Raw genomic sequence first — 17,024 nt, forward strand, 5'->3', positions numbered from 1 at the left:
ACTGTCTTGGCATCCTCTGACTTAGTTAGGAATACTTCTGGCCAGCGGGAGAACATATCTACAATGACCAGGGCATATTCTTGTTTACCTGTACCAGGGATATGGGTAAAATCAATTTGTAAGTGTGTAAAAGGGGTGGTGGGGTATTCAAGATGCTGGTGTTTAGCTTTATTAGGGTTGTTCCTGAGGCAAGTGATGCATCTGCTAACATACTGGTCCACAAGTGATTTGGCATTTGTAACATAAAAATCATTGGTTAGTAGGAGGAGTGTTGTGGCTTCACCACGGTGACCAACACCACGGCAATGGGCAACGAGCAAAGGGGCACTGGACTGGGGTATACAGGGTTTCCCCTCTTTGCAGATTAATCCTGATTTAGGATTTTTTCTGCAGAATTGGGTAAGTCCAGTCGGAGAGATCAGTATTAGTCGCAGCAGCTTGAAGTTGAGTGAGCAGATGGACGTTGTCAAGGGAGGGACATGCTCTAGTGAGTGCAATGAGTTCTGCAGCTTGCGCGGACTGATAAGGTATTGGCAGGGTTTCCAACACAGTGTCAGGGAGGGTGACAATGGCATAGCCAGCCTGGTATGTATTGTCATTGGGCCTACTACAGGAGCCGTCAACAAAAACAATGTCTGCGCCTGGTATGGGAACGGGAGACATGTCAAGTCTGGGAGAAGTTTCAGCTTCAATGGAAGCAGCACAGTCATGTAGGTCGGGTGGTTCATCCTCGGGACCTTTCAAGCCTAAAAGGGCATTGAGAATGGGTGCAGGGCCAGAAGAACTAGCAGTGTACTTAATGGTAAGGGTAGGGTTACTCAAAAGGAGTACTTCATATCCACTAAGGCGTTGTGCTGACATGTGCTGTGTGTGCAAGCCTTTAAGTATTGCCAGGACATCATGTGTGGTGTGGAGTACTGTGATGTGGCCTAAAGTGAGGGTAGTGGCCATTTCTGCAACCATTGCACAGGCTGCCAAAGCCCTGAGGCAGGCAGGCATACCTTGCACAGACACTGGCATGACTTTGAAAAAAAATGCCATGGGGCGTAACTTCCCTCCATGAAACTGTGTGAGCACCCCCGCCATGGTTTTACAATTGTCCCTTGCATATAGATGGAAAGGTAGTACATAATTGGGGAGGCCAAGTGCCGGACTTTTCATCAACATACATTTTAAACTTTCATATGCAGTTAACATTTCTTGTGACCATTGTACAGTTTTAGGTTTGTCCTTCAGTGTGGCTTGTCTCAAAATGTTATCATAATAAGAGCAATCAGAAATCCACTGTCTGCAGTAATTTACCATACCCAGGAAGGACAGTAGTTCCTTCTGGGTAGTTGGGGTGACCAGGCCCAATACAGACTGTATGCGTTGTGGACTGATTTTCCTCTCTCCCTGAGTGAGCACAAAACCTAAGTAATCAACATGCTTTTTACATCATTGCATTTTTGTTTTGGACACCTTGTGTCCACATTCACAAAGCCAGTTTAGTAATGAAACACCATCCTCTCGGCAGGCCTCCTCAGTTTGACTACAGAGCAGCAGATCATCTGCATACTGTAGCAGGACTGAACCATGGTGAGGTTGCCAGGGCCCCAATGTGGCCTGGAGACAACAGGTGCGTCAATAATCTGCACCAGGTAAGTTGTTTACCCTTAAAAGAAAAGGCAAAAAGTAATTGTGTCTGTGAATCTACAGGTATGCTGAAAAAAGGCATTCTTCAAATCAATTACAGAGAAGAACGCAGCATCTGCAGGGATTGCAGAAATGAGTGAGTTTACATCTGGAACAATTGGTGCAATTGGGACAATTAACTGATTGATCGCTCTGAGATCCTGTACAAATCTTATACTGCCATCAGCTTTGGCAACAGGGTTCACAGGAGTACAGTATGGTGATACAATATGTCTGAGAATACCCTGTTGTAAGAATTGCTGTATCATGGGGCGGAGACCTTCTATCTTTTCTGGTGAGAGGGGATACTGCATAGGTCAGAACACAAAACACTGGTTGTTGCACCGCTGTCCACTAAAAAGGGAATTTTACTTCCATTTATAATAAGTGGCAGCAGAGGTGAATCTTTACTATGACGGGTGAGTTGAATAAAGGCTGGGATACCCTCCTCCGGGCCCCGTCAGTGCGCGGGGTCTTTGGAATCTTCCCTGACTGCGGGGTTGGTTCTGTCTGTCAAAGCGTCCGGAGTTCTGATAGTTATGAGTGGGTGCAGGTTTCTTTACATCAAAACACCCTGCAGCCTCTTTCTCATACAGATGTTTTTTTTTCAAAATCTATCGTACTATCAGAAGTCCAGGAAGAGACATTTTGCTTAACAGAAACTATGACAGAAGGTTGTTAATGAAGGTGGAAATGAGTAAGCTTTCTGAGTTAAGCAAAGGTAAGCCAGCGTCATCTGTCCAGCAGTCCTTAAACCTTTTCCAAAACTCAGTAACAGACTCCGAAGGTTTCTGTTTACAAGCTACAGCGACAGGCAAAAAAGCACAGGCAAAGGAGCACGGGTTTTAAAGACTTCCTTCATATGTGTATCGCTGCGTCCTTTGCAAGCTTTGCGCAAATAAGATATACAGCCATCGAGGGTAATAGTGGGCTTGGGACAGTGTTTTACTATTATCTAAACTCTGGGCTACTGGTGCGTTAGGGATAGAGCTAGTGGACGCACCCTCCAGCAGTGGAGTTGGAGGCGATCCCATCTGGTGTGAAAGGGTTACTGCTGCCAAGAGATCTGTGTCTCCGAGCGCAGGATACATTGGAATGCAAGGGGGAGGCGAGAGGGATTTCAAAGACTTACAGTTTCTCACTTCTTCGCTTCTGTGCTGTTGGGAACTGACATTTTTTTTAATCCTCCATATAGAAAGGGTAATTACTGCCTTCCCGTAGGAATGGGTCCTGTCCTGCTTTCTCTGTCTACCCTGCTAAATTATCCACCCAGGGGTTAACTAAGTAATACTCTGAGGTAGAGTTGCGGGCGACATACATCTTGCATGTCTCACCAGGGAGGGGCGGGGGATATGTAGTTTTTTTTTACTCTGACTAGAGCCCATTGTCAGACAGTAATATAAATCAACAGTACAACTTTAAAAGAAAATATCTAAAATTTACAACACTCTACTATACATGCATCAGCTAACCAGTTAATTAGTCATTGACAATATCACAATATTATCTGTATAGTGAGAACATGAAATCTTTTGACGTGTACGATACTTACCATTCGTACAAGATGTCAGAAAAATACAGCGTTTTAAACAGGAAGCAGGAAAAGTGTTTGAGTAAAGATATCTGGCAGACGAAAACTTACCAGCCGTCTGATCAAATATAAGAACTTATCTCACTACAAACATACAAGAATATATAGACGATCAAATCGAGGTATTCTCTACGTTACGTATAGACTCCCAGGTCTATTTTAAGTATCCCAGATACTAACGTCACGTTATGTATAGACTCCCAGGTCTATTTTAAGTATCCCAGATACTAACGTCTTTGGAGAGTTGCGCTTGGACCCCTGGTCCCTTCTCAGACGTATCTTTAAGTCCCAGACATTAAAGATGTTTGGTCACGTGTTCCCAGAACACTGACACGGATTCAGCTTCAGTGTATGACCGCAATCCCGTATGGCAAAGACAGACAATAAATTCTCTATCTTACCATTCGGGGACGATCACTGAATCGCGGACGGAGCCCCCACTTGAAAGGATTGCCCCTATATTCTTTAACCCTCGATGTGATGGCCTCTCAGACGTCTGTGAGTGTAAACCTTTAGCCACAAGGAACATGCACAACACAAGCAGTAAAGATTCACACTGTTTATTGTTCGTTTAACAAAAGTATATAAAAGAAAGGATTTAGGGCGTGTATATCCCAAGTCAATAACTAATTGGACAGAACACAAAAAAGGGGCTAACATAACATGATTGGCTAGGAACTGCCGCAGTGGAAGGATATGCATATATGGGCAAGTTTGTATTTCAAATAGGGAGGTTGTTCACACGGTATAAAAAAGATAAGAGACAAGGACAGTAGCAAGGAATGTGCTGGAACATTAAGTTCTATAACACAAGCAATTCTATGACATTGAAGCAGAGACGAGCTTTAACCCTTTCAGGTAGCAAGTCTGTTATAATGGGGTGTAGGTATTGGGTAACAAGTGTGTTATAGTGGGGTGCAGGTATTGGGTAACAAGTGTGTTATAGTGGGGTGCAGGTATTGGGTAACAAGTGTGTTATAGTGGGGTGTAGGTATTGGGTAACAAGTGTGTTATAGTGGGGTGTAGGTATTGGGTAACAAGTGTGTTATAGTGGGGTGTAGGTATTGGATAACAAGTGTGTTATAATGGGGTATTGGATAACAAGTGTGTTATAGTGGGGTGTAGGTATTGGTTAACAAGTGTGTTATAGTGGGGTGCAGGTATTGGGTAACAAGTGTGTTATAGTGGGGTGCAGGTATTGGGTAACAAGTGTGTTATAGTGGGGTGCAGGTATTGGGTAACAAGTGTGTTATAGTGGGGTGCAGGTATTGGGTAACAAGTGTGTTATAGTGGGGTGCAGGTATGGTAGAGAGTCTGAAAAGGGTTTATTGCACACCTTTAGGGAATCTGGGAGAGATGGGTCTACTCATGAAACCAAATGCTGCTTAACCATATGGTTGGGATTTTTTAGACTATAATTATTTTTTTTATTACAATCGGCATTATCTGCAATTGGTACAGATGGTTATCCCCTATTGAGATACCAGGCCTCACTAAAATATGGATCACGTAGAGATTTGAAATTAGTGGTAAAGATTTCCCCTAACAGGTGAAATAAGATGTCTGTATTATGAGTACAGCACGTGCAACATTGATTTAATTACATAAATGTGTATGGAGCAAATATGTGACAATCCTCATCAACTCCATAACTTGCACACAGTTTATCTAGGTGCGACATTTGCATCTCACAGATAAAGGATTTTCAGATCTGTGATAAAGGCCCCCCATACATCAGCAACTGCAAAATGATATCTGCAGATTCTAAGATTTTCTCCCAGATTTATAGATTCCCCAATCCACCAATCTGCGCCCATACATTGCAGACATTTTTCAGTGATTTGCAGATTATGTTCAGTAAATACAGATCTGCCAATCTTGAAAGGCTCATCGTTACTAGTAATGGTCTACAAATCTGCTGATTGTTACCATACACTAGCAATCTACAACCCCAATTGATCTGTGAAATCCAACATGTTGGACAACCTGACTTAAGGTCCATACACACTGAGCGCTTTTCAGCGATGTCAGCAGGGGTGAGCAACTTTCCATAGCAGGACGCTATGGAAAGCCGCTCACCATGCCGTTCATCTACTGGTAATACCAGCAGATGAACGGTGGCCGCCAGCGATGAAACGGGAGCGCGCATCAGTGCTCATCGTTTGGGCGGCTTTGAGCTGAAAGCAGCTCAACACACCAAAAGTGACCTGCTTTCAGCTCAGAATCGCCCAGTGTGTATGGGCCTTTAACATGCCCAATAGATTAATTTTGTTTTTTGTCTGAATCCACTATCTGTGAACCCCATACATTGCAGATTTATTTGCACAATCGTCTGCAAATCCCCCAATTGATTGATGATGTATGGGGGCCTCAAGTCTTTATAGGGACTGCTACCCAGTTTATAAGGCTCTGAGGAGCATGTCCCCGTTAGCCAGACTTGCCTACTCTCCTGGATTCTGCGGGAGACACCCGGTTTTTCGGGTAGTCCCCCGTAGCCCCGGAAGAGTGGGCACCCCTCCCGCATTCTGCCCACTTACTAAGAAAGTGGGCAGAATGGGGAGCTAAACAGTGCTGAATCGAGGACCCGACGGAGGAGGCGGGGCTTAATGATGCAATTATATGCTAATCATGTCATTGAAGCTCCGCCCATATGCAAATACTGCCCAAGTGCGGTATTTGCTTGTGCAGTGGACGGGGCCTGATGACGTCATTGACCCGGCCCCGCCTCTGTCACCGCCCACCTGCTTATCCTCTCCGAGTATCTCCCGGAGAGGAGAGAAGAAAAGTAGGTAAGTATGCCGTTAGCCAGGTAAGAATGAGCCTTACCATCTGCAGATACATGGACTGATGTATGTGCAGTAGTTCCCGGCATGGCTAACCGGGAAGTGAGGGATCTTTCCACTGCAGTAAGCTGGAGGTAAGAGACATTACAATCTGGAAAATGCTTCTCCCGGAGAGAAAACACTCTTGGCTAAGAAATACAATAGTGTTTGTTATTTATCAGAGAAAGCCCCAATAAACAGTAGGCCCTGCTTTTTTCCTTCTAATGCTGGGTAGTAGACCTATGTCATCTGAATTTCTTACTGACAAATACAAGACTGGCTCGATGATGTGTCTTGTTGAACAAGTGTATTGCTTGCATTGTGTAGTGTTTGACTAAACTAATGTGACCATTCTAATATTTGCAGGTTAGGGCAAACATGTATAAAGTGCGAGGAAGGTTCTGCTGCCCTGATCATACGTGTGGGAGACGCATTCTGCAAGTAAGAGATTAAAACCAATATCCTGATTTCTGTACACACTACCCTTCAGACCTAAATCACGCCTTTCCATGTTTCTTGCAAACCATCCCTCTGTTCTCCTCATCTATAATTCTGCCACACAAATGTATATCTCTAGCTCCCATATTGTGTATACCAGGGCTGAACAATGGTTATTAGGCCTGGAGAAGGACTGACGCAGACACTCAGAGCAGACCTCCTTCACGTATCTGGAGCGGGATGTAATTGAGTCCGAAATCGCTGAAGGTGCAGGATGCCGGGCAATCGCTGACATTTTCTTAAAGGGGCAATTACTTACAAGGCATGGCTTGCCCTTTAAAAAACGTCTGAGATCAGATCTCCTGCGGTTACGGACTCCGTTACATCTCGCCAATTCTTGCCAGCACTTTTATGGATAAAAAAATGTAATTGTGGGAGCGGTTATAATTTTTAGGGCAGACTATGGTATCTGGAAGCATTGGCACTGGTATACTGGGTGCACAGACTAGGACTTTGGGTTGCTGGTATACATTGGGTGCACAGACTGGGAAGTGAGGTTGCTGGTATTCTGTAGGGGCATACACCAGGATGTGAAGTTGCTAGTGCACAGTGGGGGCACAGACCGGGACGTAGAGTTGCTGTTATACTGTGGGGGCACAGGCCAAGACACTGTCGCTGGTATAGTGTAAAGTCTCCAGCCTGTTAAACTGCAATTGGGGCTGTATAAGTTGTATTTGACACAATGGGCCTAATTCTGAGTTGATCGCAGCAGCAATTTTGTTAGCAGTTGGGCAAAACCATGTGCACTGCAGGAGGGGCAGATATAACATGTGCTGAGAGAGTTAGATTTGGGTGGGGTGTGTTCAAACTGAAATCTAAATTGCAGTGTAAAATAAAGCAGCCAGTATTTACCCTGCACACAAACAAAATAACCCACTCACATCTAACTCTCTGCACATGTTAGATCTGTCACACCTGCAGTGCACATGGTTTTGCCCAATTGCTAACAAACTTGATGCTGCGATCAACTCAGAATTACCCCCAATATCTGTGATCTGTTATATCTGTGCAGCACAAAAAAATAGCTGGCCTCTAACTTGCAGAAACAAAAATATCAAGTCTATGGCGTTTGCTCCTGTTCCTTCAATTGCCTCTCTTTTTTTTTTTTTTTTTCTCCGCAAGTGAGGACGTTGGAAGGTATTTTTGTGTTAAGGGCCCCATACACTACAACGATATGTCTGAGGCTGAAGTCAGAGGCGATTTCCCTTGAACTCTCCCGGGAGTGGTTCCATACGATTTCATACGATTTGGTACATTTTGCATGCGATATATCGTATGCGATCCCAGCGATACCCACAGAAACCAACATATCACGAATGCAGCACGAACGATCTAGGGGAGCCAATCCGACCCTCATGGGGCCGCACATCGGATCGGATACACAGCCAAAATGCCCGATTTCACCGAATATATCGTCCCAAATTGGGCTGAAATCGGGCATAATCGTTCTAGTGTATGGGGCCCTTTAGAGTGAAAGAACAGGAGAAAGCGCCCAAGACTTGATAGTGTGTTTCTGTATGCTACATTGTTCATATCTCTGTATGGTTGTACTGTATTTGAGTGTAGGCAGATTCTTTACAGAGCAGCCGTTGGTTTTCCACTAATCTTTGTATCGGAACAGGTTTGTTTATGTAAAGATTATCTCCCTGTTGCTTACAGTATCCTACCATATTTGTGTGGAAGTCCAAACCACACCTCTGGTTGCTGATTAGTTTAGCACATGCTGTGTTTGATTCAAAGTGTTGGAATTCTAACATTTATTTCTCAATAACTGACCATGTGAAATGTTTAGATATGAGAGTACCTCCTGTAACAATCTGCAGGTTAACAAAGGACCTGACTCATGTTTGTAAGTAAAGCAAAAAAACGTAACTTTGTCTGGAACAAACCACGTCGCCATGCAAGTGGAGCAAATACATTTATATTGTTTCTGTGCAGGCTAAATACTGGCTGCTTGTGCATGTAGCCCACAAATGTTAGACAGCTTCATTTTTACACTGCCATTTATATTTCAGTTTGAACATACACCACCCAATTTTAACTCTCTGCACATGGTACATCTGCCCCACCTGCAGAGCATCATGGTTTTGCCCAGTTGCTTGCTTTATTGTTTAACTTACAAACATGAACCAGGCCCAAAGTCTGTGAACTCATCTGTGACTCTGCGGTAATAGAACACGTTTATCATGTATCATGTTACCTGTGCGTTTGATACGTTACTGTTTCCTTTTTTTGTAGGTCCTGCTTCAAAGAATATTTTGTGCACAAATTCCGAGCTATGCTGGGTAAAAACAGAGTAGTGTATCCAGGAGAGAAGGTACTGCACTGACTGCACAGTACAGGATGTTGGGCCAGAGGTGGACACTAACTGCACGCAATGGCGATGAATGCGCAGTTCAGCAATATTGCGCTGTGACTGATTACCTGTATTTGATTGACAGTCAGTGTAAATTTGCAGAAGGTAACAGAAAGGTGGCTAGTCATCTGCAGGTGTCGCAGCCAGCGACTGCATCTTTGTATGCAGCTGTAATCGCTCCAGTGGCTTAGTTGCGACGGATATTCTGAGCAGCCAAAGGGTTGCTTAGATGTTGTATGGATGCTGAGTCTGTGTAGGCAAGCGGGGGATTAGAGACACTGCCGGTGGCAGCTCCGTACAGATCACAGCGGCTGCAGCATACGTTTTCGCAGTACCTCTGTGTGCGAATGCTCTGAGAATGCAGCTGCATCCATCTCTGAATCAGGACAATTGACCTGTAACCGTTTCAGTTTCTGCAGACATTGGGCCTAATTCAGATCTGATCGCATCAGCAAATTTGTTGGCTAATGGGTAAACCAAGGGGGGGAATTCAGACCTGATCGCTAGGGTACGTTTTTTGGGAAATGTTCTGTGTAGGGGTGCGATCGCATTTGTTACAGAGCTGCACAAACATCAGCCCAGGACTTACTCTGCCGCTGCGATGGTTTGCTGGTGGTCGGGGTCCGCCTGCGTTTTTCCGGACACGCCTTTAAAACGGTCAGTTGCCACCCACAAACGGACTCTTCCTGACAATCGCCTTGTGATCACCCGCGCGATCGCTTTTTTCACACCATCCCGTCGCTATGTACTGATACCCGGTGCAATCGTCTGATGCGCCGGCGCATTGCGGTGCGTACACATGCGCAGTTCAGACCTGATCGACCGCTGTGCGAAAACGCACAGCAGCGATCAGGTCTGATTTATCCCCCATGTGCACTGCAGGGGGGGCAGATATAACGTGTAGAGAGAGTTAGATTTGGGTGGGTTATATTGTTTCTGTGCAGGGTAAATACTGGCTGCTTTAGTCTTACACTTACACAGCAATTTAGATTTCAGTTTGAACACACCCCACCCAAATCTAACTCTCTCTCCACATATTACATCTGCCCCACCTGCACTGCACATGGTTTTTCCCATTAGCTAACAAATTTGCTGCTACGATCAGGTCTGAATTACCCCATTGTTAGCATGTTCGTGACAGTGCACAAAGACAGATAGTGAATTATGGGGCAGATATATTAACCTGGAGACGGCATAAGGAAGTTATAAACCAGTGATAAGTGCAAGGTGATAAACGCAACAGCCAATCAGCTCCAATATGTAAATTAATAGTTAAGAGCCGATTGGCTAGTGTGTTTATCACCTTGCACTTATCACTGGTATATCACTTCTTTATGCCATCTCCAGGCTTAATACATCTGCCCCTATATTCTTTTTATCGCTGATCCTAAGCATGAGATCACTAGATGTATTAACCTGTAGAAGGCATAAGGAAGTGATAAACAAGTGATAAGTGCAAGGTGATAAACGCACCAGCAAATCAGCTCCAATATGTAAATTAACAGTTAGGATCTAATTGGCTGGTGCATTTATCACCTTGCACATATCACTGGTTTATCACTTCCTTATGCCTTCTCCAGGTTAATACATCTATTATCTGTTTAGTCTCTTTATAGTCTGTGTCTGTGGGTACCCAGCACTTTAACCTTTTTATACAAAAACATTAACAATCACAAAGTAATTTTAGGATTTTTTTAATTTAATTTTAATTACTAGTACCTTTCAGGAAGGTAAAAATACATTTGTTTTCCTGTAGTAGCTGGTAAAGCTTTCTGAACCTTTCATGTTTATTGAACGTTGATGATGAGACTATAATTGTTGGTAGGTTACACTAGTCCCATCCTTTTGATACTCCTGCCATCCCACCTCTGCCATCAGGAGCTCAGACAGACAATCAGTAGCTTAATTGCTCAGATAATTCTGCACAGAAATGTTTCATTCCCCTGCAAGTCATCTTGGGTACACCAATACTTAGATTCTAGTAGATAAAAGAAATAAAAACCCTACAATTAATGTGTGTACTTTATTATTATTCCCTTTGTCTTCCATTAATCAAGCAGCTACGATTATACCTATTTGTGTGGCGGAGTTTCTTAGTACCCACCTGATTCCAGGCGAGGTACATCTGGACAGACTGCTTATAAGAAAGCTGAGAATGTTGTAGAGATTGTCCTATTGGTCGTCTCAAAGTAGCTTACTGATGCGTTTCCGTTTGGAATAACCCACAACTTTAATGTTGTCTGTACAATGCTTTGGGCCTACGATTGGAGCTTTACAACGTTGGTTTACTTATAAGACAGATTAAAGACCAGCATAAATGCCTCTCGAGAGCTTTATAGTCCAGACTGGGTGAAAAAACTATTACACATTTAGGTAAAGATATGTTATGTGTTTTCCAGGTTCTCCTGGCCTATTCAGGGGGGCCATCATCAAGTGCAATGATCAAGCAAGTTCAAGAGGTAATAATTACAGGTGTACTACGATTCACCGGCACTCGGGAACCAGACGCCCAGCATACCAGCACTGGGATCCCGACCGCCGGAATGCCAGCAGCGGGGCGAGCGCAAAATAGCCCCCCAAGAGGGAGAATAGTTGTCGGTATCCCAGGGGTCAGGTTTTTTGCTGCCCTGCGATCAATTAGTCGCCACCTACAGGGGGAGGGTAAAATCGCTGTGCAAGTGTGCGATCGCATGTGTTGCAGAGCTGCACAAAAATCGGTTTGTGCAGTCTCTGTGCAGCCCAGGACTTACTTATCCAGTGCGATTGAATCCTGCTGATCGGGGCCAGCGCTGACATCAGACACCCTCCCTGATCACGCTTGAGCGCGCCTGCATTTTTCCGGACACTCCCTGTAAACGGTCAGTTGCCACCCACAAACTGCCTCTTCCTGTCAATCACCTTGCAAACGCCTGTGTGAATGGATCCTTCACACCATCCCGTCGCTGATCACCGATGCCCATTGTAGCCATCCGGCATGCCTGCGCATTGCGGTGCATACACATGCGCAGTTCGGATCAGATTGCCCGCTGTGCGAAATCGCACAGCAGCGATCAGATCTGAATTTGGCCCTAAATCTGACCCGACAGGCTATACACCACTTCCGGGTCAGCTGATGACCTCACACCTGTAAATTGAAACGATTGCCTGACCGTTATCTGTCCTGCCTGATCCGCTCCCCTCCAATAGGCTGTTAGCCATTTAGGACAGGCCACACGCTGCAGGGGTTAGACAATTGGACCACGGCTAGTAACATTATGCACAAGTGGCTGCAACATTGCCATCTATGATATTATGACTGTATAGAGGCCCCCAATGTGATCATGTAAAGGGTTCATCGTGCCACCATATACAATAGCCTCATCATACAAGCATATGGGTCCGTAACGCCTCTGCTGGCTTCCATGCAGTCCACAGCAACCTGTGACGCTCCAGCTGTGGTGGAACTACAAGTCAATGCATATCTTTGCAACGTCTAGCTAGACAGCCATGCTAGTATTTATTTTTCCCCCAACACTTTGCCGGCCACAGAATGTCAAAAGAGAGGAGCAGCCGGCTGTGGTTAGAGTCCTGTAGATACAGGGAAGGGAATGTCACCAATGGCTCTGCCTGTATAATCGGCTTTGTATTTTCTGCTGGTTACTCTTTCTATCTCACTGGTGTCATGTACTTCATGGCTGAGATCTAACAGGATCATTCAACAGAAAGGAAGCCATGGGCATCGGGTATATAGGAGGAAAGAGGCGAGTTTGAGCTGCTTGGTCATGGAGATCTGCTCCTGATACAGGCCTACGCTGCTTCTACGGTAATAATGCAGCGGTCTGATAACTGGGCAGTGCAAAGAAGGGAGAGCATGCAGGGTGAGGCCAGGGTAGCACGATACCTGTCTGTTGTGGTTAGGTGTGCATGCTGCGTAAAGGAGAATCGTGTAACCGACATGGCACATCCAGTACATAATCGGTTTCTTTATTATTGTGATGTAGGTCACAGTACACGAAGGACAGAATATGTATCTTTACAAGGTTATCGCATTCAGTCAGATGAAAAGATGCATGTTTGAGGATTTCCTGTTTTGTGCTTAGTTCCATTTAAGGTGTCCTCAGGTTTCCTTCATAATTGTGTTTTCCAGGGCTTGAGTCGTGATGCTCCTAAAAAGTTGCGCTTTAACCCTGGGGTTCTTTTCATTGATGGTGAGTCTGACATCTGAATAAGGTCCAGTACCCAAAGATATTGAATATTGATATTTTAGAATTGGTTACATGTTTTTGTGAGACTTTCACAACATGTGCCCTTATTGGACCCAAAAATGGTCTTATTGAACCATTCTTCAATTTTATTCTACTAGTAATATGGACCGGGTCACAAGGCATGCCCCACAGTGCTTACCATGTGCCGGGCTGGCGCTGAACTGTTCTTTCCTCTCCTGGTCTCTCCCGTCTCATCACTGAGGTGGGAGCCATTGGGGTCCATCTCCCACTGCGCACACATGATGAGACAGAACTGGTCCCAATCTATTATTATTATTATTATTATTATTATTATGATGTAGATTTTAGGGCCAGTTAGCTGGTAGTGCATTGCTGATACTCCTAGATCTTCCTTACTAGCTCCTGATTTCTAAATGGTTTTGCCATAACTTAGAGTCCCAGCAGACGTCCCATCTGACCATGCAGAAAGTCCTGCTTGCAGATGTCTGCATCTAAATGTGGCCTGTCACGTGTGTCTCCATTTAGCAGCGATGCAGTTATTCAGCAATGTTGGCTAACAACCAGATTGCCTCATCACCCATGTGCGGCTGCCTTTAAAGTCAGGGTCAGTTGTTCCAGTTCTTCCAGGCTCCTGATTTCCAGATTCCTATAAATCTGTGAATGTTATTAGCAGCTCTTTTAGGTCTTATGTGTGGGTCCAGTCACTTCTGAAATATCGGTCCTATCTCTTACACAGAAGGGGCGGTGTGTGCTCAGAGTTGGGAGCAGAGGGACCGGGTCATTTCTGAAATCCAGAATGTTTTACAAAAAAACACTTTCCCATTTCACGTTGTGCCCTTGGAGCAGGTAAGGCTGTATGGAAGCGACTGTTGGATCGGTGTGTACACATGACCGTAGATATAGAAATCGCTTACTTGTGGAACCGCAGGTGTTTTAGAGCAGAGTACCCCCCCGGGAAAATACCCCACTTATAGCACCAATGCATGTATCCCCAGAATCAGTCTGCCAGTGTCCAAGCATCAATCATTTACATAAACAGGAGAGTTTTGAGACTTCCTTGTCCCTTTTTCAAGGCTGTATATACTGGCTGATGATATAAGCATTGGTGCCATAAGTGGGGTATTTTCCCGTGGATACTCTGCTCTAAAATACCTGCGGTTCCACATACCTGATTCGGTAGGAACATTTCCATTTCTTGGCTATTCAGCCTCATTTGTAATCCTCATATTGAATGTTCTTTTTGTGTATGTACCAAACTTTTACCTATTATGTGCCTATCATAGCATTTCACCAACCATTCAGGTGTTAAGGATTAGCGCCTCAACAAACTAGACGTGCGTAGAGGTGGGAAAGTATGGAGATGCTCACTGTGCAAAAGTGTTGACATCCAACCATTTTATCACAAAGACCTCATTAGAAAAAAACAAACCAAAGCTTAAATTCTGCTTCATTTCTGTCTTACATTGATCACATGTTGCACATCAGAAGCTGTTTTCCCTACATTGGGCAGAGTGTCCCTAGAAAATCTGATCTCCGCTGAGGTGCTACTGTAGGGTGCAGTCACCTCATTACAAGTATAGTATAGTATAGTATAGTATGGGATTTGATGCTGTCAGCTCAGAGCTAGTACAGAAAATATGTCCAGTTAGAGATAGGAAGGAAAGGGCTGCAGTCCCCAAAAGCTTGTCCCATCTCCACCACTGTTTTATATGAGTAATACCACTCAGCAAAACACAATCTTGCTTTTGCACAAGCCGCACTATGGGGGTCATTCCGAGTTGATCGCACGCTAGCTGTTTTTAGCAGCCGTGCAAACGCATAGTCGCCGCCCACGGGGGAGTGGATTTTTGCTTTTCAAGTGTGCGAACGCCTGTGCAGCCGAGCTCTGCAAAAACATTTTGTGTAGTTTCAGAGTAGGTCTGAACTTACTCAGCCCTTGCGATCACTTCAGTCTGTCCGGTCCCGGAATTGAGTCAAACACCCGCCCTCCAAACGCCCGGACATGCCTGTGTTTTCCCTACCACTCCCAGAAAATGGTCAGTTGTCACCCATAAACGCCCTTTTTCTGTCAATCTTCTTGCGATCGGCTGTGCATATGGATTCTTCGTTTAAATCTATAGCTCAGTAACGATCCGCATTGTACCCGTACGACGCGCGTGCGCATTTTGGTACATACGCATGTGCAGTAGAGACCCGATCGCAGCGCAGCGAAAATTGGCAGCGTGTGATCAACTCGGAATGACCCCCTATGTTGCACATACTGTGTGCTTGGTCCCTCCTAACAGCAGGTGTACCGTCTGCTGCTCGATAAACTCGTGTGCTCTGCTGGAAGTCTGGTCATACTTGGCAAATCCGAGCACACCCAAAGAGGATTTTGGGCAGTGCCTCAACTTTATACTTCTGAAATGAGGCCCAGTGCAGGCAGCCATTTGGGCTGAGCCAACATTCATGAGAATGGGCTCTATCCTTTCACGTAATGACATCACTGGTCACATGTTACTGGTTCCTAGTGACCCATAAGCTGCAATCTCAGTATTATTAGTCTCCCTGCAGAGTGTGTAGGTGATGTCTACATCTGTGTTCATTATTGGTAGTCTGCCTAGTACATAGGCTTTCAGACTTGGTCCTAGGAAATCTGTCAGTAATGAGTACATCTGTGTACCTGCTGGGTGACCAGGGAAATGTCAGTGATGAGTACACCTGTGCACCTGCTGGGTCGCCAGGGAAATGTGTCAGTGATGAGTACACCTGTGCACCTGCTGGGTGACCTGAGAAATGTGTCAGTGAGTAATGACTACACCTTTGCTCCTGCTAGGTGACATGGACAACGTGGGGTTCTGAGGACCAAGTTGGAGAGCCACTTGCCTAATACTATGCCTTCATCTTGTATTGATTTTTAATAGGCAGATGTATCAAACCTTGTTAAGAGTGGACATACCAATCAGCCTTTCCCTATTGTTTTATAGATTGTACTTGTTAAATGCTACCTCTAAGCTGATTGGTTACTATGGACGGCTTCGCTATTATTTAATCCCAATAGTAGTGACAGGTTGCAGAGAAACTTCCCCCCCCCCTCTCTCCCCGTGCATGTAGTGTCTGCTGAGCTTAATCGCTCTCATGTTGTACCTCCATGTGCTGCCTGGTGTTCTCCACCAATCACACACTTCTCTGGGCTGCAGATAAACACTTCCTCCTTCCCTGTTTCTACTCTCTTGGCTGCAGGTTTTCTCTCTGACAAGATCTGTGCTGCAGACGAATCCCCCTACAGAGAACACGGAGCAGGCAGAGAATTACAAGCAGGCAGTGAGCAGTTTTTTGGGACAGCAGAGGGCACATGGAGAGGATGGGCTATTAGAAGCTGATGCATTGGCTCAGTTGTGTGTTGCAGACTCTGCAGGTCCAGAACGCACTGACACTTTGCCAATCAGCACCCCATGTAGCCGCCCTCCAGCAGAATACACTACCGCACTGATGGAGATCTTTACCTCTGCCAGGACACAGACTGCCAAACAGGAGCTGCTGCAATCTCTCCGGTGAGCTGCAGGCCTGGCCAACTCTGCCTTCATTGTGATGATGTGCCAACTTCAGGAGGGGCAGGGGTAGCATATGAGCGCTCGCTGCCATTTCCACCTCATAGAGATGACATATGGATGTTGAGGAAAGCAATGAGTCCTACATAAGTATGACCATCCTCCCTTTAGCTATAGATGTGGAAAGGTTTTCTGTATAGATCATAGGAAGGGAATATTCAGTATGTGCCTGATAATACAGCCAATGTATATACTTGCCACAAACATGAAAGGAATATATAGCATATCCTGTTCATAATGTCTCTTAAGCAGACCGATAACACAGTACATGTATCTCTGTAAATGAGT

General features: G+C 45.0%; 1 protein-coding gene across 5 annotated transcripts in view; it reads left to right on the plus strand.

Annotated features, from left to right (window-relative positions):
* CTU2 (cytosolic thiouridylase subunit 2) overlaps positions 1–17,024 on the plus strand; it is a 37,701-nt gene that overhangs the window by 2,440 nt on the left and 18,237 nt on the right. For 3 of the 5 annotated variants that reach the window (XM_063945524.1, XM_063945522.1, XM_063945523.1), the window contains 6 exons: positions 6,454–6,528; positions 8,824–8,902; positions 11,341–11,400; positions 13,068–13,128; positions 13,883–13,992; positions 16,369–16,679. In XM_063945524.1, coding sequence (XP_063801594.1) covers positions 6,454–6,528; positions 8,824–8,902; positions 11,341–11,400; positions 13,068–13,128; positions 13,883–13,992; positions 16,369–16,679 — 696 coding nt within the window. Of the gene's footprint in view, positions 1–1,698; positions 1,772–6,453; positions 6,529–8,823; positions 8,903–11,340; positions 11,401–13,067; positions 13,129–13,882; positions 13,993–16,368; positions 16,680–17,024 lie in introns of all 5 variants that reach the window. The other 2 variants (XM_063945521.1, XM_063945520.1) reach the window with 1 other exon arrangement.

This window comes from Pseudophryne corroboree, chromosome 11 (assembly GCF_028390025.1).
Source record: "Pseudophryne corroboree isolate aPseCor3 chromosome 11, aPseCor3.hap2, whole genome shotgun sequence".
NCBI lineage: Eukaryota > Metazoa > Chordata > Amphibia > Anura > Myobatrachidae > Pseudophryne > Pseudophryne corroboree.